This window comes from Phyllosticta capitalensis (genome assembly GCF_038381095.1).
Source record: "Phyllosticta capitalensis strain CBS 128856 chromosome Unknown BKA78scaffold_12, whole genome shotgun sequence".
Lineage (NCBI taxonomy): Eukaryota > Fungi > Ascomycota > Dothideomycetes > Botryosphaeriales > Phyllostictaceae > Phyllosticta > Phyllosticta capitalensis.
In genome coordinates this window covers 831,246-855,055 of record NW_027117450.1, presented here as the reverse complement: position 1 = coordinate 855,055, position 23,810 = coordinate 831,246, and the positions used below count along the sequence as shown (strand labels likewise).

At 55.8% G+C, this 23,810-nt stretch overlaps 11 protein-coding genes across 11 annotated transcripts; 4 read left to right on the top strand and 7 right to left on the bottom strand.

The window, feature by feature from the left end:
• Positions 1–95: 95 nt before the first annotated feature.
• BKA78DRAFT_53144 (uncharacterized protein) lies at positions 96–799 on the bottom strand. Its single transcript, XM_066893321.1, has one exon. It carries the CDS (start codon positions 660–662, stop codon positions 309–311), a length of 354 nt encoding a protein of 117 aa, XP_066739223.1. The 5' UTR covers positions 663–799; the 3' UTR covers positions 96–308.
• Positions 800–1,060: 261 nt separating this feature from the next.
• Positions 1,061–3,697, bottom strand: BKA78DRAFT_326883 (P-loop containing nucleoside triphosphate hydrolase protein). The gene is made up of 2 exons (XM_066889464.1): positions 1,549–3,697; positions 1,061–1,472 (listed from the first exon to the last, which is right to left on the bottom strand). Exons 1-2 carry the CDS (start codon positions 3,673–3,675, stop codon positions 1,092–1,094), a joined length of 2,508 nt encoding a protein of 835 aa, XP_066739222.1. The 5' UTR covers positions 3,676–3,697; the 3' UTR covers positions 1,061–1,091.
• A 700-nt stretch (positions 3,698–4,397) lies between these two features.
• Positions 4,398–7,605, bottom strand: BKA78DRAFT_357158 (Mechanosensitive ion channel-domain-containing protein; the record flags this gene model as incomplete). Its single annotated transcript, XM_066892173.1, has 2 exons — positions 4,398–6,911; positions 6,958–7,605. The coding sequence occupies 2 exons, from the start codon at positions 7,603–7,605 to the stop codon at positions 4,398–4,400; spliced, it is 3,162 nt and encodes a 1,053-aa protein (XP_066739221.1).
• A 1,653-nt stretch (positions 7,606–9,258) lies between these two features.
• Positions 9,259–10,114, top strand: BKA78DRAFT_300009 (uncharacterized protein; the record flags this gene model as incomplete). The annotated part of the gene is made up of 2 exons (XM_066887136.1): positions 9,259–9,531; positions 9,581–10,114. 2 exons carry the CDS (start codon positions 9,259–9,261, stop codon positions 10,112–10,114), a joined length of 807 nt encoding a protein of 268 aa, XP_066739220.1.
• Positions 10,115–10,860: 746 nt separating this feature from the next.
• BKA78DRAFT_53050 (tubulin alpha-2 chain) lies at positions 10,861–12,872 on the top strand. The gene is made up of 7 exons (XM_066893320.1): positions 10,861–11,038; positions 11,160–11,218; positions 11,274–11,424; positions 11,482–11,569; positions 11,620–11,691; positions 11,741–12,244; positions 12,294–12,872. Exons 1-7 carry the CDS (start codon positions 11,027–11,029, stop codon positions 12,761–12,763), a joined length of 1,356 nt encoding a protein of 451 aa, XP_066739219.1. The 5' UTR covers positions 10,861–11,026; the 3' UTR covers positions 12,764–12,872.
• A 461-nt stretch (positions 12,873–13,333) lies between these two features.
• On the top strand, positions 13,334–14,933 carry BKA78DRAFT_326867 (RmlC-like cupin domain-containing protein). The gene is made up of 2 exons (XM_066889463.1): positions 13,334–14,055; positions 14,117–14,933. The coding sequence occupies exons 1-2, from the start codon at positions 13,653–13,655 to the stop codon at positions 14,905–14,907; spliced, it is 1,194 nt and encodes a 397-aa protein (XP_066739218.1). The 5' UTR covers positions 13,334–13,652; the 3' UTR covers positions 14,908–14,933.
• A 2,177-nt stretch (positions 14,934–17,110) lies between these two features.
• On the bottom strand, positions 17,111–18,265 carry BKA78DRAFT_53035 (uncharacterized protein). The gene is made up of 2 exons (XM_066893319.1): positions 17,705–18,265; positions 17,111–17,627 (listed from the first exon to the last, which is right to left on the bottom strand). The coding sequence occupies exons 1-2, from the start codon at positions 18,086–18,088 to the stop codon at positions 17,352–17,354; spliced, it is 660 nt and encodes a 219-aa protein (XP_066739217.1). The 5' UTR covers positions 18,089–18,265; the 3' UTR covers positions 17,111–17,351.
• A 1-nt stretch (position 18,266) lies between these two features.
• On the bottom strand, positions 18,267–19,393 carry BKA78DRAFT_362785 (kinase-like domain-containing protein). The gene has a single exon (XM_066892470.1). It carries the CDS (start codon positions 19,365–19,367, stop codon positions 18,468–18,470), a length of 900 nt encoding a protein of 299 aa, XP_066739216.1. The 5' UTR covers positions 19,368–19,393; the 3' UTR covers positions 18,267–18,467.
• Positions 19,394–19,511: 118 nt separating this feature from the next.
• BKA78DRAFT_52895 (uncharacterized protein) lies at positions 19,512–20,467 on the bottom strand. The gene has a single exon (XM_066893317.1). It carries the CDS (start codon positions 20,343–20,345, stop codon positions 19,866–19,868), a length of 480 nt encoding a protein of 159 aa, XP_066739215.1. The 5' UTR covers positions 20,346–20,467; the 3' UTR covers positions 19,512–19,865.
• A 185-nt stretch (positions 20,468–20,652) lies between these two features.
• Positions 20,653–21,287, top strand: BKA78DRAFT_357151 (uncharacterized protein; the record flags this gene model as incomplete). Its single annotated transcript, XM_066892172.1, has 2 exons — positions 20,653–21,001; positions 21,070–21,287. The coding sequence occupies 2 exons, from the start codon at positions 20,653–20,655 to the stop codon at positions 21,285–21,287; spliced, it is 567 nt and encodes a 188-aa protein (XP_066739214.1).
• A 536-nt stretch (positions 21,288–21,823) lies between these two features.
• BKA78DRAFT_333949 (NADPH oxidase) lies at positions 21,824–23,685 on the bottom strand (the record flags this gene model as incomplete). Its single annotated transcript, XM_066890148.1, has 3 exons — positions 21,824–22,099; positions 22,173–22,673; positions 22,720–23,685. 3 exons carry the CDS (start codon positions 23,683–23,685, stop codon positions 21,824–21,826), a joined length of 1,743 nt encoding a protein of 580 aa, XP_066739213.1.
• Positions 23,686–23,810: the final 125 nt, after the last annotated feature.

The following is a 23,810-nucleotide window of genomic DNA, read 5'->3' as shown; positions in this document are numbered from 1 at the left end:
TCCGTACGTGCCGTGTCGTGTTGTGTCGAATACGACTCTGGCAAACACGACATCTATCGTCAAGCGTGGATGGAGCGGGAAAGGAAGCGGGGGAGAAGGATGAAAGAGGAGGAAAGGAGAGAAAGAAGGGAGAAGCGCGAGGCCGACAGGTAAGCAGTCTGTCTGTCTAACTGGTTGGTGGGGGGTTGTTGGTATGTTTGACTTAATCTATCGTTTTTTTCCTACCTGTCTCTCTTCTTTCCTCCTCTTCTTCCATTGGCTCTTCTCTCCTCTGTCATAGCAGTTTGTGGCGGGAAAGTGGGAACGTGTCATATGAGCCGGAGGAAATGACTCGAGCTGGGGGACAGCAAGACAGCGGTGGCTTTGTTTTTCATTGCTACCATCATTGATTGGATGATCGAGGGCGATGATGTCCATGGATTGGTAGCGTTCGTTGTTGGAGCGGACGGGAGGGAGGAAGCTTTCGTTGCAGCAGCAAAGGGACAGACACAGCACACGGCATACACATAGGCTTCCACTGAAGTACATACAGGAGCAGCAGGGGGGCCAGCAGTGGTGGCAGCAGTAGTGCAGATAAGCGTTGGCGCATTGCGGCGTCGTTTTTTTTTTTTTTTTTTTTTCTTGTTTTGCTCTTCATCATCATCGTCTGTCATCGTTGTCATCGTCGCGTTTTGTGGTCAAATCATTCGTCTGTCTTGATTCATCATCACCTTGGTTGGGGGGTCTGTTGGTCCGACGTCTGCATGTGTTTTTTGCTTTGGTCTTGCTTCCACCATTCCATTCTACTGGCGTCGCGTCGCCTCGCCATCATCGCATCGTCACGAGCATTGCGTCGCGCTTTGCCAAATTCGAGCCTTGCTTCTTCTTCTTCTTCTTCTTTCTTGCCTGGTGCATACATCATACACACACACTTTGCACAAATTCGAATGCACACTGTATGTACATCCGTGTAGCTACATATGTATCCAGACGTCATATACATCAGCTGTTTGCCGTTCTCCCATGCAGTCTCTCATGCTTGCCCCCACCCCCCCCCCCCCCCCCCCCCCCCATCTTCCTCCCTCCCTACATACCCACCACCCACCCACCAATTACTGCGCCCCCAACGCCTTGGCGACCCACTCCAACCTGACCGCACTGACGCCGCGGGCGTAGCTCTTGTTGGTGAAGACAAACTCGGAGAAGCAAATGGCCTCGGTCTTGCGGCCAAACAGCACGCTGCTGGGGTGGATGGCGACGGTCTGGTTGCCCATCATGGTGCGGTACGAGCCGTCGGGCACGAGGCGCGCCGTGTTGGGCGCGAAGCCCGCCAGCAGCGAGAGGAGGATGGCGTCGAAGGAGGTGGGGTCGGAGGAGGAGGATTTGGGATCGGTGGTGGATGAGGGGTTGGGAGAGGAGGAGGAGGTGGTGGTGGTGGAAGAAGGTAGGAGCTTCAGCGAGGCGCAGAGGGCGCGGAGTTGCTTGCGGACATCCTGGGAGAGAGAAGAGTTAGTCAAACCATGTACCAGAGTACCGAAAAAAAGGGGGGAAAACGACAGAAAAACTCACCATGACGTTCTGCATAGCGCGATGATTGACGCCGCGGCGCTGACACCACGCCTTGCGATCGACCGTCTCGCCCGCGTACGCCTGGACCGTCGCCAACAGGGTCAAGTGGTCGCCCTCCCTCCGTACCAACTCGCGCCTCGCCATCTCCGCCTCCTCGCGCTGCTCCTCGACCGTCAGGTTCAGGAAGACGTTCTCGACGCTCAGCGCCGCGACAATGTCAACCATGTCCTCGACGCAGCCGCGCTCCTCGGTCGCCGCTTCGACGAGGCAGCGGCCCAGCGTCGGCGTCAGGGGCAGCTGGGCAATCTGGCGGCCGATGGCGCTGATGTCGCCGTCGTCCTGCAGCGCGCCGAGCTGGTAGAGGAGGAGCAGCGCCTTCTCGAGGCTCTCGCGCCGCGGGGGGTCCAGGAAGGGGAAGTTGAGCACGTCGCGCACGCCGCGCGCCTTCATCATCAGCAGCGCGGCGCTCAGGTCGCAGCGCAGGATTTCGGGCGTCGTGTCCTTCTGCAGCGACGCGTACGCCGCCTCGGTGTACAGCCGGTAGCAGTTGCCGGGGGCCTCGCGACCCGCGCGGCCTTTGCGCTGGATGGCCGCCGACTGCGAGATGGGCTTGACGAGCAGCGAGTCGAGGTTGAGCGCGGGCCGGAACTGCTTGACCTTGGACTTGCCGCTGTCGACGACGTGGCGGACGCCGGGGACCGTGACGGACGTCTCGGCGATGTTGGTTGAGAGGATGACTTTGCGGGTGCGGTGGGGCGCGGGCTGGAAGACGCGCTGTTGCAGGAGTTGGGGCAGGGCGGCGAAGAGAGGCAGTGTTTGGATTTTGGGCAGGTCGGGAGACATGCTGGCGGCGTACTCGTTGACGAGGCGCTCGAGGGCTTCGACGGCGTCTTGACCCGTTAGGAAGACAAGAACGTCGCCAGGTAAGGGCTCCTTGACGTGGATTTCGAAGATGGTCTTGAGCGCGGATTCAATAAAGTCGGTCGTGGCTTCGGGGAGGTAGCGCACTTTGACAGGATACATGCGGCCTTCGATGTAGCATGTCGATATCGAGTGATGGTGTCTTGGTTCCGTTGGTTTTGATTCTTCCTTTGCGGCGGCTGGAGGATCGGCCGTGGCTTGTGCCTCTTTCTCCTCCTTCTTGTCCTTTCTCTTCTTCTTGCCCTTTTTCTCAGCGACCTCTGTGGGTGCTGCTGAAGGCTCCTCTTTTTCAATTTCTGCCTCCTCGTTTTGCTCCCCCTTGACCGCACTCGCACTATTCGCCTCACCTTGAGCTTCCCGAAATCCATCATCAAAGAACTTGACAAGTCTCTCGGTATCCGCCGTCGCACTCATGACCACAACCTTCAATCGCTTCCCATTTCTGCCCTTTTGCCAATCGCCACAAACAATCCTCCTCAGGAAACCCAGCACCAGATCCACATTGACACTGCGCTCGTGCACCTCGTCCACCACCACACACCCGTACGCCTTCAACCACGGATCCCTCAGCAACTCCTGGAGCAGCATGCCCTCGGTCAAAAACTTGACCTTTGTGCTCGGCGACACCGACACATCAAACCTGACGCTGTATCCGACGGTGCTCTTGGGGCTCGCAAGTCCCAGCGGCGACCCCATCTCCTCGGCGACGCGGCGCGCCAGCGAAATGGCGGCCACACGCCGCGGCTGCGTGATGGCGATGCGGCTGCCCGCAAGCCACGGCTCGTCGAGCACAAACTGCGGCACCTGGGTCGATTTACCGGATCCCGTCTCACCGACCAGTATCATGACGTCTTTGTCGTCGCGAAGTGCGCCCCGGATCTTGTCCTGTGCCGGCCAGATGGGCAGCGATTGCCGCACGGGGAGCAGCTGCTGGCGCTTTTGCGCAAGACTGCCGCCGCCGCCGCTGAAGCGCGGTTTGTTGTTCTCGTTGCCATCTCTTTGTGGGCCTGCATGGTGCTTTTTCCCCTGGTGCCCGTGGTTTGCCTGTGGTGCGCCGCCGGCGTTGCTGTGCTTCTTTCGTGGAGCGTTGTCGTTGCGATCGCGCTTGCGTTTCTTGGCTGGGTTCGGTAGTTCGCCGGACGACTGGCTTGGAGGCTCTACTGGTTTGCTATTGCTGTCGACTGTCGTGTGCGTCTTCTCGGGCATCTTTGCGATGTTTGGTTTGGAGAGTTGTAGAAGAGCCTCGAGCAGAGTCGCAGTGGAGATGCCCCAAAATTTTGGCAGGGGTCTAGATAAGATTAGATTCAATCAGCGCACAGTCCACCAGCAGCGTTTAACGGCGGACGGATTCTTTAACTCTCTCCAAGTTCATGTCACAAGAGTGGAAGAGGAGTTCTTTATTACAGATGAAAAGAATACGGCGTTCGAAACCCCGGAGCATGTCATCACTCAACATGACGACAAGCCGGTCTATCAATCTATCCATCTGATTCGGTCATATCCTCGCATGTATTTTTCCCCATTCGTCCACCCACGTATTTTCTTTCCTCTCCTCACACTCCCCGCTCATTCACTCAAATAATGAAGCAATGCTCTATCTTGAGCCTTTGTCATCCGCGCCGAGCACCTCAGCACCCGCGTCCCTAAACACCACCGAAGCACAACAAGCAACCCGAAACCCCCGCTAAAGAACGCAGCAGAGCAGAGCAGCGCAGCACGCGTTCAGGAATTTTTTCAATCCTTGGTTGGTCCCATGACCACCAAAAGCAGAAGCGCAGAAAAGTGAGGGAAGAAGCAAAGGTAAGGGAAAACGGTCGACGTAAATCTACGTCTTAAGGAATCCAATCCCGCATCTCGTAGGACGCGGAGCCTGGCGTTTGGCCGGAATCACCCGAGGTGTCACCCGTGGTGGTCGTGCCCGATAGATTCTATCTACGTCTGCCAGGGCTCCAGTTGTCCGTTTGAGAGCGCGGGGGAGGACTCCTACTGCCGCCAAAGCTGTCGTCGTCGCCCCTGATCGCGCCGCTGGCTGTGTATCCTTCGCGGTACTGGGGTGGACGGTCTCCTACTGGCAGGTGTCCGTCGCTCGGATTATCGTTGTAGGCCACAGGACTGATGAGGCCGGTTCGCGGGTCAATCGGCTCGTTATCACTGTTGCCACGGCTGCCGTGGACGATGCGGCTGCCGCGGCCTGCCGCACCGCTGCTCTCGTTCGAGTCTTCGGCGCCGCTCTGCCGTTCGGGAATTTCGGTCATGGGAGGCGCTCCTGTGGGAGGTCCGGTGATCACGCCCAGGCCCGTCTCGACGTCTTCGTGGTCGTCGGGACCGCCACGCCGCATTCTGCTGCGCGAGAAGAAGCGGTTCTTGTGGCTGGTGCGGGAGCGCGCATTGCTAATGTCGGACGGCACATGAGCAAGGTCGTGGCTTTCGCGGCCGGTACTACGGGCCGTGTCCTGCGAGGTACGCGCGCGGGAGGCGCCGTTGGTGGCGAGCGACGATGTGGTGGCGTTGGCTCCAGAGATGAGATGACTGGGCAGGCGACGTGGCGGCGCATCGTCAAATACATCGCCCGTCATATCGGCTGCGCTAATGTCCTTCATACCAAGCGAAAAATCGACGCGTCGGCCCATGGCTGCCAGCGACTCGCCACGCGGTCGTGAGCCGGCGAAACCACTGATGCTGCTTTCACGCTGTCGGAGAATGGAGGGAGGTTGTTGCGATTGGTCGCGCATGGAGCTGCCAATCTTTGGTGACTGAGAGACGGCCGGCACAAACGGAGGCGTACTAGGTCTGCCATCCTGGCGAGGCTCGTCCATCCAGCCGCTGGGGTTGTCCGGGTGTCCATTGCGACCCGTGCCAGGGGTGGCCATGTGGGGGACATTTTGAAGGTAGACGGGGAACGACTCCTTTTGGCCTGGGTAGCGCATGCGAGGGCCTTCTATGCCGCACTCTTGCATGGTAATCATCAGGGCGCAGATGAACTTGTTGCGGCGCTGGAGACGGAGGAGTTCGTTTTGCCAGTTGGACTTGTAGAAAAAGACGACGTTGAGCGTAAGAGAGTGAACTTCCTTCACCTCCCGCAGCTCAGTAAGGATATTACCCTGGTATTCGCGCTTTTCTGCACGGACAAACTCGAGAAGCTTGGTGCGCAGAGTATCAATCTGCTCGAGAGTGGTTCCGAACTTGATGCAGACCGGGACAGCCTCGGCAAGACCGCCAGAACGACGCTGGTTGAGAATGAATAGCTCATTGAGACAATTGTTGGGAGCCTGGACGACGTGGCCTTCCATCTTCTTGAATTCGGTGTACAAGAGGGCAATCTCCTTGACGAAGTAGTCGTCACCAAGACCTGTGGAACCAGTCGTGCCATAGACGGTGACTCGGTCGCCAACATCAAATGGGTGCTTGACGAAGACGAAAATGATGGACTGCAGAAACTCTTGGGCAGTTGCGGAGAAGAGCCAGGACAAGGCGAGGACCGAAGAGCCCGCCGAGGTCAAGACACCGGCAGCCGACGTGGAGATGAGCGAGATGAAGACGAGAATTGTAACGACGGCAACAATGAAGACTAGGACGTCATCGAGCTTGGAAATAACAGAGTCGAGGTCCTTGAGAGAGGCTGTGATGGCTTTACGTTCGCGCCCGATTTCGACGCACACGGCTTCCAGTTCCTCCATGGAAATGTCGCCGTTCATGTCCTTGTCAAACATGGTAAAGGCTGCATCCGCTTCTTCGTCGTTATCGAAGGCGTGTTTCAGATCGTCTGGATGCACCGTCTCGGTCTCTTCGCGAGCAAAGGTGCGGTAGAGGCGACGAGCCAGCACTTGACTCCCCGAGGTGGAGCTAAGCAGGGTCAGGATAACTTGATGAGGGTGGTTGCTCTTGTTGACGACGCGGCCAGTAAAGTCGGCAGCGATCCTCCCTGCCACGTCGCCAAATTTGGTGATGGCCTCCTTGGTGTTCTTCTGGGCCTCCTTGACTAGCTGCGCAGGGGTCAGGGCTCCCGAGGCCGGCATCGACTCGCGCGCTTCAAACTCGGAATCCTCCATGGCAATTTTTGCCTTGGACCAGGTGTAGAGCTTGACAAGACTGCCGATTTGGAATTTGTTTAGCTCGATGCGGTCGGCGTATGTTCGCAAGTGGAAACTGATGGCGATGAGTTGGATGATGATTTTCTCCGCAAAGTTGAGAACGAATCCGACAAAAATGGAGATGAAGACCTTGTAGGTGGTCTTTTCCCACGACTTGATTTTGCCCTTTTCTGCAGGATTGAGATGGTGGCTAGTCATGGTCGGGTAAAATGAGATGATGATGGCGAGCCACCAGAAAAAGAGAGTTGCCGGCAGCTCCAGCTGCTTGCCCATGTCGCGCCACTTTTTGCCATTGTTGGTGAACAAGCTGGAAATAATTCCAATGGGCCAGGGGAGACATTTGGCGAGAATCTGTCAAGTGTCAGCTTTGAATTTGGGTCTTTCAGGGGCCAATTACCCTGCCAGCCCACATGGTCAACCACACTATTTCCAACCATACTGAGAACCACAGAAGCTGGACGCCACCAACCGTGGCATCTCTGAAGACGAGTGCGCCAACAAGCAGCGGCACCAAAAGAATGATGACGACTGGAACCACATAGGTGAGGTAGCGAACCAGCCAGCTGGAGTTGTGGACCTTTTTGAAAAATTTGGCAAAACTGGTGGTGGGGTCCTCGGGAGGCTTGTAGACGGTAGCAGTTTGCTCATGCAAAGGGTTTGTTGCAGCGGCAAATTCATCGACGGGCTCGTGATAGCGAGACCGGGTCTTGTGCAGCGAAGCATCGGCGCCTTCCTCCTGCTGGGATATTTGACGCTCAATCTGCAGCAGTTGCAAGTCGTCATCCAGACGTTTTGCTCTCTCCCTAGTGGCCGATGGCGAGGGCATGCGATTTCTATTCTCCCTAATTGTATCGGCCGTGTCGACGGTCAAGTGCTGGTCGCTTGGAGGGGGCCGCAGATGATTCGAGTCGTTGTACTGGGGCTCTGAATTATGGCGGGTCGAGCCATCGCCGTGCCAGGTGCCATCCTCGTCCGAGGCGGGATCTACGTGAGCATGGAGTCTCTGGTGTTTGGGCTCGTCCTTTTCCTCAGCAGGCGAGGTCATTGCGGGAATGAGAATCTGCTGCGCAGTACCAGTGGGATGGTAGGTCGGGGCGTGCGTGATGCGAGCAGATCACTTGCGGGGCGAAGACGAGGAGAACGGCGAGGAAGAGGGAGAAGCGACAGCGAGGAAAAAGGAGAGCAGCAGCAGATACCGGGGAGCTGCAGGGTCAGGTCATTTGAGTGGAGATATGGTTCGGTGGTTGGGCATGGCCTCTTATCATGGTACGTAGTACAAAAGCAGGGCAATGGGGTTACGGGACTAAAGAAAAAAAAGATGGACGTCGCACGCGCCTTTGGGCTACGGTACTCACTAGCACTAGTAGCACGCTGGGATGACGATGGGCGTGTTTCGTTTGCTTGGTTTAGTGCCTGGCCGGCAGTGCTTCCCTGCCTCCGTTCCGGGCATGCCGATGCGGCTCCTGCCTTTTGACTGGTGGTACGCCGCTGCTTGGCGTCAGGCCCAGCGGGTAGCTTAATTGGCTTGCTCCAGGGCCTTCCTGGCTGCCCGCTGCAGCACTGCTGTGCAGACACGACCTGTGCCTGTGAGAGGAGAGAGTTTGGTGTGCGCGTCTTTTTTTACAAAGGTATTCATTGACGACCGGCGCCAGCACCGTTGGCTTTCGGACGTCTATCCCGATTCAACCTCTCCGCGACGTCATTGGTGTCGCTGACGTGCCCTCATCTGAGATCCAGGGCAAGTCTCCCCACCTCTTCTCCGGACTCTGGATCCACCCACCCACTGGACCCTAGACTTTGACCACGCCAAGTCCCTCTCGCTCCACCACGACGACATGTCTAGCCGACCCATTCTACCTCTACGCGTCAGTGTCACCCAAGACCGCCCATTCACCAAGCACATGTCAGTTTCGGCACTTCATCGTCCGACCTCATCTCTCCCGCCTTCCGCATCCTTGCTTACTCTCCCCGACCACTGGTACAGTGCGAGAGTAGGCCTCCACCCCCTTGGCCCAACCTCTCAGCTCGTGTTCGCGATCGCGATAAGCTCTCAGTCTTAGTGGCGCAGTGACAAAAGAAGCCTCAAACACTAGAGACGCGCCTACTCTTAAAAAGCACAAATCCTCTCTGCCGATGCGAACTGATCACCCCACAAACCAAGTCCCCAAAGCCCCGAACCAAGCTTCGAACGTGACCAGGAAAGCATTCCTCCATGATAAGTCAATCCCAACGTGTATGCAACACTTTGAATGCCGCGGACGCCGTGGGCCACAAACAATGGATGGACGTGCTTACACATGTTGGGTGTCTTTGCAACACCATGAAAGGGAGCGGAACGGATCGCAGTGACTGATTGCCAGCCCTGCACTTGAAGAATGCCCTGTCCTGTCGCCAAGCGCGAGTTGCATTGGTCTCCTCCTTCTTGCTCATTCAGTCTTGCAATGGCAAAGAGTCGGGTCGCTGCCTTCCATTTGCGCACTCACCCTCTGCCCGGACGCAAACCGAAGGGTCCTGCCGCAACGAGCAGCGCGACTGCCTGCCTGCTGCGAGATGATTGCCACCTCTTTAAAACTCGTTCCTCTCTCGTCTGCGACTCTACTCCTCTGCATCTCCGCTCAACCACTTGTTCTGCCTCGCAAATTCGCTGCACCCTTTTGAAACCAACCTCATTCAATTTCGCACTGCAACAACCGCCAACATGTCTGCCCTTCCTGATACCACGCCCGCTGTTCCTGTCCCCGCCAAGGAGGAAACCCCTTCGACCACGACCGACGTCAAGGAGAGGAAGGACAGCAAGGACGATTCCGCCGACATTGAGAAGCTCCTGGAGGCCAAGGCCAAGGAAGACCCTCTGCACGTCACCAAGGAGGATGCCGCTCGCCTCGAGAGTGCCGAACACAAGGCCCTGGGCCACCGTCCTCCCTCTGGCTCTGTTGCTTCCCACGTCCAGTCCCTGGCTGACAAAGTCGAGGTTGGCAAATACAACCCACTTTGATCGTCATTTGACTGACCTGATGCAGAACTTTCACAAGGTCGCTGACCCTATCGAGGAAAAGCTCCGCGAGCACCCTTCGTCCGTCACCAAGGAAGAAGCCCAGCAGGTCCTGAGCAAGGAGCACAAGGTCCTCGGCCACTACCCTCCCAAGGACAGCATCTCGGCTGAACTTCAACGTGTCGCGACTGCCAACGAGAAGGAGGCCTCCAAGAACGGCGACTCCGAGAAGGTCATCTCCAAGGAAGACTCCAAGAAGGACGACAACACCAAGCCAGCTCCCGCTTCCGACAAGGCCGAGACGGGTGCCACTCGCCGCACATCCTCTGTCGACAAGACCAAAGCCGACCAGTTCAAGGCCAAGGCTCTTGATGTGGTCATCAAAGAGGCCAAGGAGGCATTCCAGAAGGAGCTCGAGGACCAGTTCAAGACTGGCGAGGGACAGTCTCTCGAAAAAGAGACTGCCAACAACTTGCTGGCCGAGAAGACGGAGGAGATTGAGGCGAAGAAGGCCGAAGTTGAGGACGTTACCGCTGTCCCTGCGAACGGCGAGGCCAAGTAGGCTGACCGTGTGTAACGTGAGTTTTCCTCGAGACGTTGAAAAAAGCGATACTGACAAGGGGACAGGGTGCTAGTGGAGATGAGCCGACGCTAATGGCAATGGTCTGTGATGGAAGCATGGTTATGGCGCACATTTGATGGTGACGGCTAGAGAAAAGCACATGTATCCAGCTACTCAAAATTGATGACTGCCGGTGTCTTGGTGCCTACACCTCGTGATGTTTTGCGTGACTTGTCTTGTTGCAAGCTCCACAGCGATTGCCATTGACGTGCAAGTGTCTCGACAGGCTGCCTCTTGACCAATATTTGCGCAGTCACAGTGGAACAGTCTTGCCAAAGTCAAGGAGGGCTCGCGTAGCGACGCTAATTTCGGGCGGCAACATGCAAAGGATTGCCGCAGGGGCACCATGTGGGGATTCAATGCACTGCGGGAGGCGTTGATTGCGGAGAGGTGCAGAAGTGAAGAAGGCTCCATGATCATCTTGTAGTTTGTGCTGGTATGCGCCCATCAAGGTCTTCATTTCGCACAGATGAGTGTTCGCTCAGGGGAAAGGTCGGTACTGTAGACGGTGAGTGAGCAGCTGCTGAGCTTGCCTGCGGTGCTGCCCAGTGTCGTGCAGCGGCAAGTAGCGTGTTTCGTGACAGACGTCAATTGACACGGCGAAACGATGCTATGAGCTGGTTTCTCTGCAGCGCGTGAGTTGGTGTTTGAAGTCTTTCTTGGGCCGTCGACTGGAGCTCGAGTCGGGCGGCGGCGGGTTTGATTGGCTGAGCCGTGGCGTATCCCTGCACGGCCTATTTTGACGGCCCCGCTATTCGATTGTCAACACCAACACCGACTCCAACACCATCCACTGAACAAGCTTCTTCTCCTACATACCCATCACCACAAGATACCCACAACACCGCAATCATGAGGGGAGAGGTTCGTCGCCCAATTCTGCTTCCTCGACGGCCTGCGCATGCGCGTTTTACACTGCGTTTTGTCGCCCGCCCGTCTTCTTCCCCTGATCTGCACCGTTTCGCTGACACGTCTCGACGCGTAGGTTTGCCACATCCACATCGGTCAAGCTGGTATCCAGCTCGGTAACAGCGCCTGGGAGCTGTAAGCATCCGATTGCCCACTTCCAACATGCCAAAAACTGACGCCGCCCGACCAGCTACCTCCTGGAGCACGGTCTCAAGGCCGATGGTCGCCCCGACCCCGAAAGCCAGGCCGACACTGAGGGAGGCTCCTTTGAGACTTTCTTCACCGAGACTGGCAGCGGCAAATACGTCCCCCGCTCCATCTTCGTCGACCTCGACCCCTCGGTGAGCAGCTGCGAACAATTTGGATTTCTGCGTGGGAATTGACTGACGCCGGATCAGCCCGTTGACGAGATCCGCACCGGCCAATACAGGCAGCTCTTCCACCCCGAGCTGCTGATTAGCGGCAAGGAGGACGCCGCCAACAACTGTGGGTTCAGGGACCGCGCTAGTGTTGGAATGACAGCTGACGGATGACAGATGCCCGTGGCCACTACACCATTGGCAAGGAGCTTGTTGACAACGTCATTGATCGCGTCCGTCGCGTCGCTGGTTTGTTTGCTCCTCTCAATTACTTGCGCACAAGCTAAAATTGGCACAGACAACTGCTCGTCGCTCCAGGGCTTCCTGATCTTCCACTCTTTCGGTGGTGGTACCGGCTCTGGTTTCGGCGCCCTCCTTTTGGAGCGTCTGTCGACCGACTACGGCAAGAAGTCGAAGCTCGAGTTTGCCGTCTACCCTGCGCCCCGTGTCTCGACTGCCGTCGTCGAGCCTTACAACGCCGTTCTCTCGACCCACAGCACCATTGAGAACTCGGACTGCACGTTCCTTGTCGACAACGAGGCCGTCTACGACATTTGCCGTCGCAACCTGGACATTCCCCGTCCCAGCTACGAGCACCTCAACCAGCTGATTGCCCAGGTCGTCAGCTCCATCACCTCGTCGCTCCGCTTCGACGGTGCTCTCAACGTCGACCTGAACGAGTTCCAGACCAACCTGGTGCCCTACCCCCGTATCCACTACCCCTTGATCAGCTATGCGCCCGTCATTTCTGCCAACAAGAGCTCGCACGAGAGCTTCAAGGTCAGCGACCTGACCTTCCAGTGTACGTATTTCCTGCAAATTTGGAGAATTCCTGCTCACCACCATTGCAGGCTTTGAGCCCAACAACCAGATGGTCGTTTGCGACCCCCGCAACGGCAAGTACATGGCCGTCGCCCTGCTGTACCGCGGAGACGTCGTTCCCCGCGACTGCAACGCCGCCGTTGCGGCCCTCAAGGCCAAGGCCTCGTTCAACCTGGTCGAGTGGTGCCCGACTGGTTTCAAGATTGGCATCAACTACCAGAAGCCGATGCGCGTCCCCAGCGGCGAGCTTGCCCCCGTCGACCGCTGCGTCAGCATGCTGTCCAACACGACGGCCATTGCCGAGGCTTGGAGCCGTCTTGACCACAAGTTCGACCTCATGTACAGCAAGCGCGCCTTCGTCCACTGGTACGTCGGTGAGGGTATGGAGGAAGGCGAGTTCTCCGAGGCACGTGAGGACCTTGCCGCCCTCGAGAAGGACTACGAGGAGGTTGCCAGCGACGCGCTGGACGAGGAGGAGCTCGAGGAGGCCGAGTACTAAGCGACGCAGCAAACTCGTAAAGTCGTGGGCGAGAAAAAGGCGCGGCGGGAGTTTCTTTCGTCGTTGTTGGGTACATCATTCAACCATTGGGCCAGTATGGAGTTGAGTGAACTTGTCAAAGTAGGAGAAGGGCAAAGCGCTGGGAGGCTAGGGTGTAGAGTACACTTCTTTTTCCTCGTTCAGCACCACCACCTTCTTGCTGCTCTCTTTTCTCGAAATGTTGATTTACAGCCGGTTGGTTTTGAGCTTTTCAGGAGGCGACGAAACAGCGCGCGAAGCAGATGCACAAGTTTTTAATGCTAGACTATTGAATTTGACCATCGTCTGGTTGCCGTGTGAGCTTGCTGCGGTTGCGGAGGTGTGCCGTGACGTCGTTGTATAGTGATATTCATGCACGGCTCGCAGCAGCTAGTGTCGTTGAGTGCTCGATCACATCTTGTCAGCAATTATGAAGCGATGAGAGCGATGTCAGCGTTGCGGATTTACCGTCGGAGTGGCGGCGTGTGATTGGCTGGGGGGCGTCAAAGCCACAAGGCAGCGTCGGATTTCCAATCTTTTGTCAGCCACGATCAAATACCCCACGACGGCCAAAGACGTCAGGTCAACCAGCTCCACATACATTCGGCCGCCGAGAAGCACGAGCGCCAGCAAACCAAGCGCAACCGTTTCGTCGCCTTCGTCTGGCGTTCCCTTTTTGGTCGCAGTCGTCGTGCTGATCAATCACGGCCTCTTTGTTACGAGCACTCATCATGGTGGTCCCGCTGCATGGCGGTCAGTTCCATGGCCTTCTCCACCACCACTACCGTCCTTGAGCGCTAGAACAGCCGGCCTCCCTCGAATATATAAATTTCTCTCCTCGATTTCTTGTCTTCATAAACCTCCGTCCTATATGCGTCTCATCCTAACCACCAGCCTCGTCGTCTGCATCGTCGCCGCGCTCCTCGCCTACTACCTCGACCTCTCTACTACCACCCCATCCGCAACCATTTCCACCGCTACCGCCAATATTCTCGCCTGCTTGTCCCGGCAGCGTCCCACCGTTGCCTCGTGGTTCAACCTCTCTCGCGCAAGCTACTCTACGCGCTCCATGGCTTCCAACACGACGCCTTTCCAGGGCCTCCCCGTCATCCCGCCCAATGACCCGGCGTTGGCCAAGAGAGAAGAAGATGTCATACCGCGCCGTATACAGCAAAAGTTTCTGGCTATTGAGCAAGCTGAGGGAGCAGGCGCGCGTGTCAGAAGGAGTGTAGGCACGGCCAAACTGAGGAACTTTTCGCCTTTTCTGATGCTGGGTTAGTCCAAGCCACAATCTTTCCCCTCAACACCCGAATGCCAAATACTAACATGCTGTAGACCACTTCACCATCTCCCCTGGCAGCGGATTCCCCGACCACCCGCACCGCGGGCAAGAAACCATCACATACCTCCTGCAAGGCGCCGTCGACCACGAAGACTTCGCGGGCAACGCCGGCCGCATCAACGCGGGTGACCTGCAATTCATGACGGCGGGCCGGGGCATCATGCACGCCGAGATGCCAGCCCAGAACGCCGACGGCTCGCCCAACGTCGGCATGCAGCTGTGGGTCGACCTGCCGCGCCGCCTCAAGGACTGCGAGCCGCGCTACCGCGACCTGCGCGCCTCCGAGATCCCCGAGTGGACCGCCGCCGACGGCAGCGTGCGCGTCAAGGTCATCAGCGGCCGCAGGCGCGACGTCGAGAGCGTCGCCGAGCTGGCGTACACTCCAGTCTGGCTGCTCGATGTCACGATGCAGCCGGGTGCCAGCTTCACCCAGGCACTGCCCACCGGCTTCAACGCCTTCGCGTACATGCTGTCTGGCAGCGCGGCGTTCTCGGATGGCCCGGCCCCCTCGTCCTCGCAGGTCGTCCCGCAGTACCACAACGTCGTCTTTGGCAGCGAAGGCGACGGCGTGGCGGCGAGCGTCGCGCCCGATGCCAAGGAGCCTGCGCGCTTCATCCTGGTGGCGGGACTTCCGCTTGATCAGCCGATTGTCCAGTATGGTCCGTTCGTGGTCAGTTCGAGGGAAGAGGTGTATCAGGCCATGATGGATTTCAGGGGGTACCAGAATGGCTTCGAGAGGGCGAGGGATTGGGAGAGTGAGATTGGCAAGAACATGGCATTTTAGGGGGGAAAGGGTAAAGCAAAGAGGAGGAGGAGGAGGAGGAGGAGGATTGGTTGTGAGGTGTCTTGTTTCGGAGTATGGGGAAAGAAAGCCACACTGGTTTGAGAGGTCGTTTGCATCATTCACATATACCCGCTCGAATCGATTCATTGAGACCATTTTTCGTTCAGTCCACTGAGGCGACAGCAACGGAGGAGTTGGACGGCACGGACGTAGGTAGCTCCGTTTGGTCAGTCGTGTTCCGCTCCCCTTTCGCCCCCCCCCCCCCCCCCCCCTCCCCCTCTTCACCCAGCGTGAATCGAGCCAGCTTCGTCGAATTGCCAAAACAAGACGGCAATACAAGATACGAACGCGCAGGGTTTTAGCACAACACATCCAGTGATTCAGCCTCCTAGGGAATGTGAGAGGAGAAGACAGGAAGTCAAAACTAGGGCAAAAGGGGTAGAATAGGACTGACTTCAGAGACACAAAATGCTCCAAAACCAGACACCATCTCAGTCTACATGTCTCGCACTCATTTCTAGCTGACTGTCTCTATCACTTTGTCTCCAGATATCCTTCAGGACAATGCGGCGGCGGAGCTGAGTAGAAGTAGTACAAAAGCGCAAAGCAAAGCCCTGCAACGGACTCTTCAAGCAACCATCGTCTCTTGACTCTGCCACTCTCGATTGACTGAAAGCGTTACGCAGCCGTCAAAACAAACCAAACCACTACTACAGCAACCACTCACTCACGCACTACTCCACACATTGCTACTACTACAAAAAAATGTCTCAGTCTCAGTCCTCGTCCGAGTCCGAGTATGAATGCCGCTACGACGACTTGGTGCGCGAGTTGGATCAGGTACATTTCCCCTTCTCCCTCCCCCTTCCCACCAACCCCCCAGCTAACCCCTTTCCCCCCAACTCCCAGCTCGAGCGCGAAAAGACCAACGCAGCCGAAACGCTTGCGTACTGGTACTTCAAGCTCGAGTGGCGCATCTGCTACGAACAGTGTGTTGAATCGAGCAGAGAGATGGATAGAGCCAGTGAACGGTACCGCCGGGCTGAGGAGCGGGAGAAGATGGTTAGGCGGGAGTTGGAGGTGGCGGCGATATTGAAGAGGATGGGGTTGTAGGGTAGGGTTAGGGTGGTGGGGGAACGGGACGGGGGAAAGGAGGGATGGGGGATGATGGTCGTAGAAAATGGGTCAAGTGAGATGGAGGGCGTGATGAATAGTCGAGGTGCAAGGGTTAGTTGTAGAGTATAATTCAAGGGAGAAGTTTTGGTTGCGTGTGAAAAAAAAAAAAAAAAAAAAGGGAGACTAGAGTTAAGCTGGATGACGGGTGAGAATTGACATGAAAATGTAGTGTCAGAAACTTCATGGCACACTGCTTCCACCGATTGTTTTCTTGTTTTTCTGCGCCTAAGCCGACCACTTCCCCTATCCCATTCCTTTCCTTCATGCGCCGCTCCCCCTTGGGCATGCTCGCCAGCTGTTGCCTCTTCATCAGATTCAGATGATGCCCATACCAGGCCCCGCCATCGACAACCCGTGCCTGGCACGAGATTCCTCCTCGCACAACTCCTCGTACCATTCGTGCGCCTCTCTCATCGCCTTCCGGGCAGCGGCGCGTTGCCTCTTGCTTCTGGCACTCTGAAACTGCCTCAGTGCGAGCACGTGGTCGTCGAGTGCCTCGCACTTCTGGTTTTGGATCTGTGCAGTTTTCAGCGTCTTAGTTGGGGCGGTTGGGAAGAGGAGGATATGCTCACGCGTTGCAACCAGAGCAGATTATATGTGAAAATGTCTGGCATTGTGGTAATTTGAGTAAGTGCGTGTTTTTTGGGTGTTGAGCTGCGACGGTAGTGTGGTTTTGGTTGCCTGTTTGGGACGCGTTCTGCTGGCGAAGTTGATCAAGTAGATGGTAGAGTGGAGGTGGATCGATGCTGTTGGTTTGAAGAGACAACTGCAGGACTTGACTCGCGTTTTATATCTGCTCCATCGCCAGCATTGCTGTTGATGATGCTGTCAAAGCTCTGAGAGGGTTGAGAAAGTTGGTGGAGACATTGAGCGGAACCTGAGTACAGAACATGCGACTCAGACAATCTTGGAAACACATTATGTCTTTGAATTGTTGTTGTAGAGCAGCAGGGTGTGTGTGAAACTACTACTGAGATCCTCAAAAATTGTCGAAGAAAGTAAGTGCATCGTCTCAGTCTAACTCGTGCCTTAAAAGGCGTCTAGAGCAGACAGGAAATCCACTCCACGCCAAAATGCAACTCCTGTGACCTGAAAAACCAACAGAACCAAGCCAACCATTCAACTCCGCTGCCTTCTTTACATGTAGTCTTTCTACCAGTCGCACCATCACATCCCGCTCGTGACACCATCTACTTTCTTCGGGGGATACTTCAAAAGAGGACCAAGTGTCCAGCCGACTCGTTCCCAATCCTCTCCAGCTTCCCCGCCTAAGAAATCTTCAAACGGCTGAGCTCTCTGCTCATCAGCACGTCGTCCATCATCGTCTCCTCTTTTTTCACAATAGTGTCCAATTCCTTCTGCATCTCCTCCTCTTCTTTCGCAATCTTGGCCAACGCCTCCTCCGCCATTTGCACTCCGACCAATGCGCACTCGTGATGCTTTTCATCAGAGCCCTGCTCTTTTGAGAGCTTGGTATCCCAGTCGCGTAGAAACCTGTGTGAATCGTCACGCTGCGCGATTGCCTCTTCTTTGTCCTTTTGCATCTTTTCTTGGGGTGTTAGCGTAGGCGGTGAATGGCGGACGGGAGAGGAAGGAGGGGCAGGAAGGAGTTCGGACGCACCTGCTCATACTTGCTCTTCCACTTATCCTGCCATGTTTTGAGCGCGGGGTTAAGGGGTTCTCCAGGGACGCTGAAAGTCCCCCGGAAAATTGCCGATGTGTTGAGTGCGAGGTGCAGGGGTTCGGCGGTGAATGAGAATTCGAATGTACGAGTGTTTGAAGCCGGGCATTTTGCCTCTATGCGAAGCTGCTCGCGAATCTGCTCAGTGGTCTGAGATGGCGACTTGGTTTCGCATGGCGCCTCGTTGCCTACGGGAAAACTAATGGGCATCATTGCTGTTTGGGCTTGATGGAATGGGTAGTGGCAGAAGTTTGGCTTTTTTGTATAACTTTGGCTTGCGGTCGAAGTCTTTCTGGAAGCCTTGAGATGCGGAGTCTGAAACATCGCGGTCGACGATGTTGATCAGACATTGTCTCAGAGTTTTTGAGTGCTAGCTGTAGAAGTCCGAAGACCAAAAGAGAGAATAGGGTCAAGAACTTGGGGAATGCAGATTGTTTTAGCATCTCACCTACTCTGCTGTTTTCAACATTCTGGAAGCTTTGAGGGATTTGGTAATTGAATTTCCCCGTCTTTGATCAAAATGTGAATCCAACCTAACAGATCGAATGTTCCCCTTACTTCTCTGTTACTTCCAGAAGTCTCTCTGCTACCACCTGGGTAATACTCGATGATTAATAATGAGCAACTTGTAAAGTGAGGCTCGCCCGGCCATTCACCCCTGGTCCTTGATACTCACACTCCCCAATCCACCGGACGACTTATTCTACGGTTTAGATAGCTTGCTCAATTGCTTTCGCAATCTTTGTCTGCTCCACCGACTCCTTTCTGTCCTCTGCAATGCACCTCGCAGAACGTCCCAAAAGCTTTTGGAGTAGTACTGCTCGGACGCTTGGCCTCTAGGAGCAATCGTCTTCCCACTAGTTGGTGGCACAGTTCTGCGGATGATCCAATATATGGTTGCGCCGACGCTGTAAACGTCATACGCAGGCTTCGCGGAGCTATAGGCACTCGCCTTTGGAGGCCAGCCCAGCTCGGGCGGTGCAAAGCCACGCGAGAAAGCCGCCAGGTGACTGGGGCGCAGCGGCTTCCGCTTGCCACAGTTGGTGCTTTCAGCCTCCAGCGCGCCGCCAAAATCGCAAAGCTTGATTAAGGGCAATCCGAAGCCGCGAGGGTTCTTGGTCACCACGATGTTGTCCGGCTTGATGTCACGATGTATGATCGGACCGTGGGTAGAGCCCTTCGCCGGCTCATGTAGGAACTTTAGCGCGCTCAGGAGCTGCATGAAGATGTGCCGCACTTTTCTCTCAAGCATGTGGTTCGACGTTTGAAAATAGTTCCCGTACTTATCCAGCACCAGGTCCGCAAGCGTGCCCAGTTCGCAGTACTCGAAGAGCAGCACCTCGGGTTTTCCTGGGCTCATGGCCTCCCAATCTTGGCCAAACTTGACGACGTTTTCGTGGGAGACATATTTCAGCAGGTAGCCGATGTGGGATTCCTGTAGCGGGTCTGTGCGTGGTACGAGGATTTTGGCCGCGTATGCGTACCCAGTCCGTTTACTGTTTACGCGGTAGACTTTTCCGTCAGCCCCGCCGCCAAGGTACTTTCCCACAGTGTAGTGGTTGGTGAAGTTGACGTTCAGATCTCTCAGCTTGATTCGCGCCATGTCTAAGAACTGGGATTAGGCTGGATCAGGGGTCACTCCTGAGTTCAGTGGTATGTTGCGGTGGTCTTAGGCTTACGGTTTATTTTATCTCTCGGAGAGAACAAAGGACTTGGGCAGTGGATTTTATAGTCTATGTATGCTTCGAGGAAGTCGAGGAAAACTCACGGTAAACTTATAGGTGAGAATTAGACTTGGAGAGAATTGGTGCACTCGGGAAGGCAACCGACTTTGGATATATAAGCTCTACTGAGCGAGCGAAGAAAACGGCCGATTGCGCTTCGCGAACAGCGTTGACAAGGGATTGTCTCTCCGACTTTGCCGGCAAAGTCAGAAACACGTTGGCGTTGGTCACTCTCGCTGTCTCATACTACTCAACCAACATGTCTACGAAACAAGCTTCTTTGTTTCGGGTCATTGAGAAAGACCAAAGACGTGCTTTCATTGTTACACTACGCGTGTACTGTGGAAAAGCTCTGAGCGAGACACGTTTGTAGAGTGTCATGACCAGCGAAGCAACAAGAGTATAAAGCTGGTGACTTGCCAACTCGAACGGACAACAGCACAACTTCGTTCGATACGAATAGCACTCCATCCAAAACTTTTGCAAGACTCCAAATCTCTCGGCCTGGCAAAACAAGTAACCACGATGCCTGCTACTACTTCTGATACTCCTGCCGCCAAACAAGACAAGAACGAAATCATGGCTCCGCAACTATCGCAGGAGATTGCGGATAAACCCAAGGTGTGCATGAGTTCTTTGGCCCCCTGAATACGGTCAAAGCCATTTCCCCCTCCCACAAAATTGACACAAGCTGATGAATTGGTTGCAAACAGCCTAAAGCACACCGTGGCACACGCGGTGGAAAGAAAGAAAGGGCTAAGCGGGAAAAGAAGACTCTTCGAGATGCCCTCGAAAACGCTGCGGCTAAGGCACGAGATGGCCTGTCCGTCTGCAACGAGTGTCGTTGCGTTTGTCATGAGTGAAGGGTGATCCGAATGCTGGGTGCTCGGGTCCTAGGGGAAGACTTGGTCGTAAAGTGTACGGACGGGGTGCCCCCTGAGGGAAATGGGATTTCTCTATCGTTGTGATTAGGGAGTCAATTGATGTCAACATAGGCGACTGGAAAAGGCTACCTTCATGTTGCTGCGTTGACCGCGGCAGCCAATCACTCACCTCTCGGCACAGGTGAATGAAAACAACAGATGTGGCTACTAATACCGTCAACACATCCTGCCTGCATCACATTCCATCTTCCTCCGATCACTCCAGAAGCGCCTCCCCACCATGGGCTTCTTCAACCACATAGCCAGCAAAATCAAACGGGCCATCACCGCCATCGAGTCCGGCGAAGCCCTCCGCGCCATTTCGACCGTCTGCAAGCGCGCGATCACCAAAGTCAAACGCGCCGTCTTCAAGACCAAGAAGTTCCTCCGCACGCTCGACTGGGAGCAGCTCCTGCGCAACATCTGGGACCGCTTCAAGGATCTGCTGCAAGCCCTCTGGTGCTGGATCAAGGAGCATCCGTACCTCTTCGCCTTCATCGTCGTCTGCATTCTTGTTGTCATCATCGTGCCTGCTGTCGTGCCTGCGGCCCTCGGTGCGGCTGGCTTCGGTGCTGCGGGACCTATTGCTGGTAAGTTGAAGACTGGGTTTTCACCGAATGGGGAGCGTGTGGTGCTGATGACTCCTCTTCCATTGTAGGATCTGCGGCTGCGAGCTTTCAGGCTACGACTGGAGCTATTGTCGCTGGTAGCATGTTCGCCACCCTGCAGAGCGCTGCCATGGGTGGCTACGGTGTCGCGATCGTTGCGGGTACTCAGATCGTAGCTGGCGTGGCTGCTGCTCTGGCGCTTGTGTGGGCGTACTTTGACGGACGCCAGGGAAGCCGCGAGGGACACAAGCAAGTCAAGCAGGACTAGCTTCAGCAACCAATTGGAAGATTCTGGCGGGTTCATGGGACAAGACGAGGTGTGTCGGGAAGGGTTGATGAGTAAAACGGACTGAATGAGCTAGAAGACAGACATGGCTGGTCAGTCCAAAGGATTCAATGTAGCCGTGCCTATCGATGAAATTTCCCTTGTCGCTGGCACCTGGGGGTCGAGATCGTTCCGGAAGAGATTCGATTCCGTGACACAACCTGGTCCATCACAGCAGCTGCAATGTTGTAGGACTTTGAAATTGGATTGAAAAATCTTAGCCCTTCTTCGGCAACAGCTAGCTGTCCCAAAAGTCATTAGCGAGAGCAAGTACGCACGCACGAAGAGACGCAGCGGCAACAAGAACGATAGACGTGCGCATCTTTTTTTTTCCTTCTTGCCCCTCCCCCGGCTTCCAGGCCCTTCGAGTGCGTCCCCGGCGAGCTGGACCGAGAATCCGTCGTCTCCCGCCAAAAAGAATGGTCCACGCACCCCACGCCTCTCCCACCGTCACCATACACAGGCGCGACATGTGACGTCTAGAAGTTCTCTTTGCCCCACACGTATGAGAAGCCCGGGTCGCTGTACATGTTGCACTTGATGTGCAGCTGGGAGCCGAGGCCCTTGGGGCCGCAGAAGAAGACACCTGCCTCGGCCGGCGTGTGGATCTTGCGGATGCACTTGAAAATCATGTCCCAGTTGGGGCGGCCGAAGTTGGTCGGCGCGCGCAGCCCCGTGATGGCATCTTGCTCAGCGTTGGCGTCGTTGATCATGATGTTGGTTGCGTCGGCGATGTTGATTTTGGCTGTCAGGTACTAGATGAACGTTCGTTAGTCGGGAGGGACATGTGATGAGGTTGGAGCACAAGGGAAGAAAGGGCAGACAAACCGTGTGAATCTCAATCCTGTGCTCCAGATCCTGCGCCTCAATCGCCATAAGCAAGCTTCGGAACCACTCGAGACTGCCAAAGTCGCGGCAAATCCAAAAGAAGTAAACCTTGCGCAGCCGCGTCTTGCTCTGCGGGTAGTTGAGCCGGTACCAAATGGACTTGAGAATGCTAGCAAACGGCGTCACACCAATACCGGCGCCCACGAGAACTGCAATCTCAAACTTGAACACATCTTCTGACGCGCTTCCAAAGGGTCCGTCGATGTACACGCGCGGGAGCACGCGCCGGAGAGACGGGTCGACCGAGTCTTCGTCTTTTGCGGCGGACACGACGGCGCCGTCTTTGGATTCAAAGTCGCAGCCTAGCGCGCGTGCGAGAGAGCGCGTGAAGTTGCCGACGCAGCGGACGTGGACCGAGATGTAGTCTTCCTCAGGGGCTGATGTGAGAGTGAAGGGGTGGTATTGCCAGACTGAAACCTCGGGACAGCAGAGGAAGATGTACTGAATGGATTAGCAATGTGGATCGGTTGAAGGAGCAGTGTCTCACCTGTCCAGCCTTGGTTTTCGTGTTCTCCTTCTTGATCTGGATCTCGCACACGTTGCTAGGGTGCTGAACCACCTTGGACACGTACGTCTGGTGGCGGCCACGCACCTCGCGGGCAATGCGCTCAGCCAGGTACAAGAAACCTCCGTACATCCACCAGAGCCAAAATACACCGACCGTGTTGCAAAAAGGGGCAAAGTCTGGACGAATCACGCAAAAGGCTCCGTGAATACTCCACATGACGAAGAAGATGATGAAAAAGTGGTGCGTGTACCAGAAGCGTTCGTAATTTGCGCGACGTGTCTTTTCGACCGACGTGAAAACCATGGCCATGAGCGCGATGAGCATAACCCAGCCGGTCCATCCGGGGCCAGTCACAAAGTTGGCGACGAGCCATCCGGCGAAGCCAAGGTGGTTGACAGCGGCAAAGCGTCCAAAATTGTAAAAGTGAGCAATGGTGTGAATCCAGGTAAAGAGCACAATCGACCAGGCTACCAGTTTGTGGAACGTAATGTTCTTGTCGAGCTGGATGATGCCGTTGAGCGGTGTCTCGCGGAGCAACGAGATGAAGGTGCGGCACACGGGAAACAGAATGAGGGCTACGTCGAAATGTAGAACCATGGCCGCAGACCGGGCAATGATGTATCCTGTCCGGAATTCGATACGTGCTTGCGAAAGATTGTCCTTGAGGGCGTAGTTGAGGACGCCAAAGACAAAGATCATGACGTGTACCAGCATGAAAACGGCCACAAACAGCCTCCTGTACCCTTCGTTCACCATCCAACGGTCGAAACGCTCCCGTACCGTCAGATCTCGCGGTGGCTCATCGCTCATCTCTCCCGACATTAACATGCGCGTCAGAGGCGGCCATCGTGATCGCTCGCGGCCAGATAGACTCCGGAGGCTCTGCCCGGATATGCTCCCACCAGAGAACCGATTCTCGGGGTAGTATTCCTTCTCGGAGGACATAACAAGGCTTGGAGAAGCAACTTTGAATCAAGTTGCTTGCTTCGCGGCGGCGTGGCGAATAATCGTGACCAACGGCGGCGGCGGCGGCGTGCTGTGCGAGAGGAAATGGACTGACGGCGAGGCCA

What these genes read in the sequence shown, in the direction of transcription:
- BKA78DRAFT_53035 (XM_066893319.1), bottom strand. Translation starts at nt 18,088, where the DNA reads ATGTTTCAGACTCCGCATCTCAAGGCTTCCAGAAAGACTTCGACCGCA. An exon ending in GGAAGAGCAAGTATGAGCAG is followed by an intron (nt 17,628 to 17,704) that starts GTGCGTCCGAAC and finishes CCCCAAGAAAAG; the next exon opens with ATGCAAAAGGACAAAGAAGA.
- BKA78DRAFT_53050 (XM_066893320.1), top strand. An exon ending in GGTAACAGCGCCTGGGAGCT is followed by an intron (nt 11,219 to 11,273) that starts GTAAGCATCCGA and finishes CCGCCCGACCAG; the next exon opens with CTACCTCCTGGAGCACGGTC. An exon ending in TCGCGTCCGTCGCGTCGCTG is followed by an intron (nt 11,692 to 11,740) that starts GTTTGTTTGCTC and finishes AAATTGGCACAG; the next exon opens with ACAACTGCTCGTCGCTCCAG.
- BKA78DRAFT_52895 (XM_066893317.1), bottom strand. Translation starts at nt 20,345, where the DNA reads ATGACAAACGCAACGACACTCGTTGCAGACGGACAGGCCATCTCGTGC.
- BKA78DRAFT_326883 (XM_066889464.1), bottom strand. Translation starts at nt 3,675, where the DNA reads ATGCCCGAGAAGACGCACACGACAGTCGACAGCAATAGCAAACCAGTA. An exon ending in GCGCTATGCAGAACGTCATG is followed by an intron (nt 1,473 to 1,548) that starts GTGAGTTTTTCT and finishes TCTCTCTCCCAG; the next exon opens with GATGTCCGCAAGCAACTCCG.
- BKA78DRAFT_53144 (XM_066893321.1), bottom strand. Translation starts at nt 662, where the DNA reads ATGACAACGATGACAGACGATGATGATGAAGAGCAAAACAAGAAAAAA.
- BKA78DRAFT_362785 (XM_066892470.1), bottom strand. Translation starts at nt 19,367, where the DNA reads ATGGCGCGAATCAAGCTGAGAGATCTGAACGTCAACTTCACCAACCAC.
- BKA78DRAFT_326867 (XM_066889463.1), top strand. Translation starts at nt 13,653, where the DNA reads ATGCGTCTCATCCTAACCACCAGCCTCGTCGTCTGCATCGTCGCCGCG. An exon ending in TTCGCCTTTTCTGATGCTGG is followed by an intron (nt 14,056 to 14,116) that starts GTTAGTCCAAGC and finishes AACATGCTGTAG; the next exon opens with ACCACTTCACCATCTCCCCT.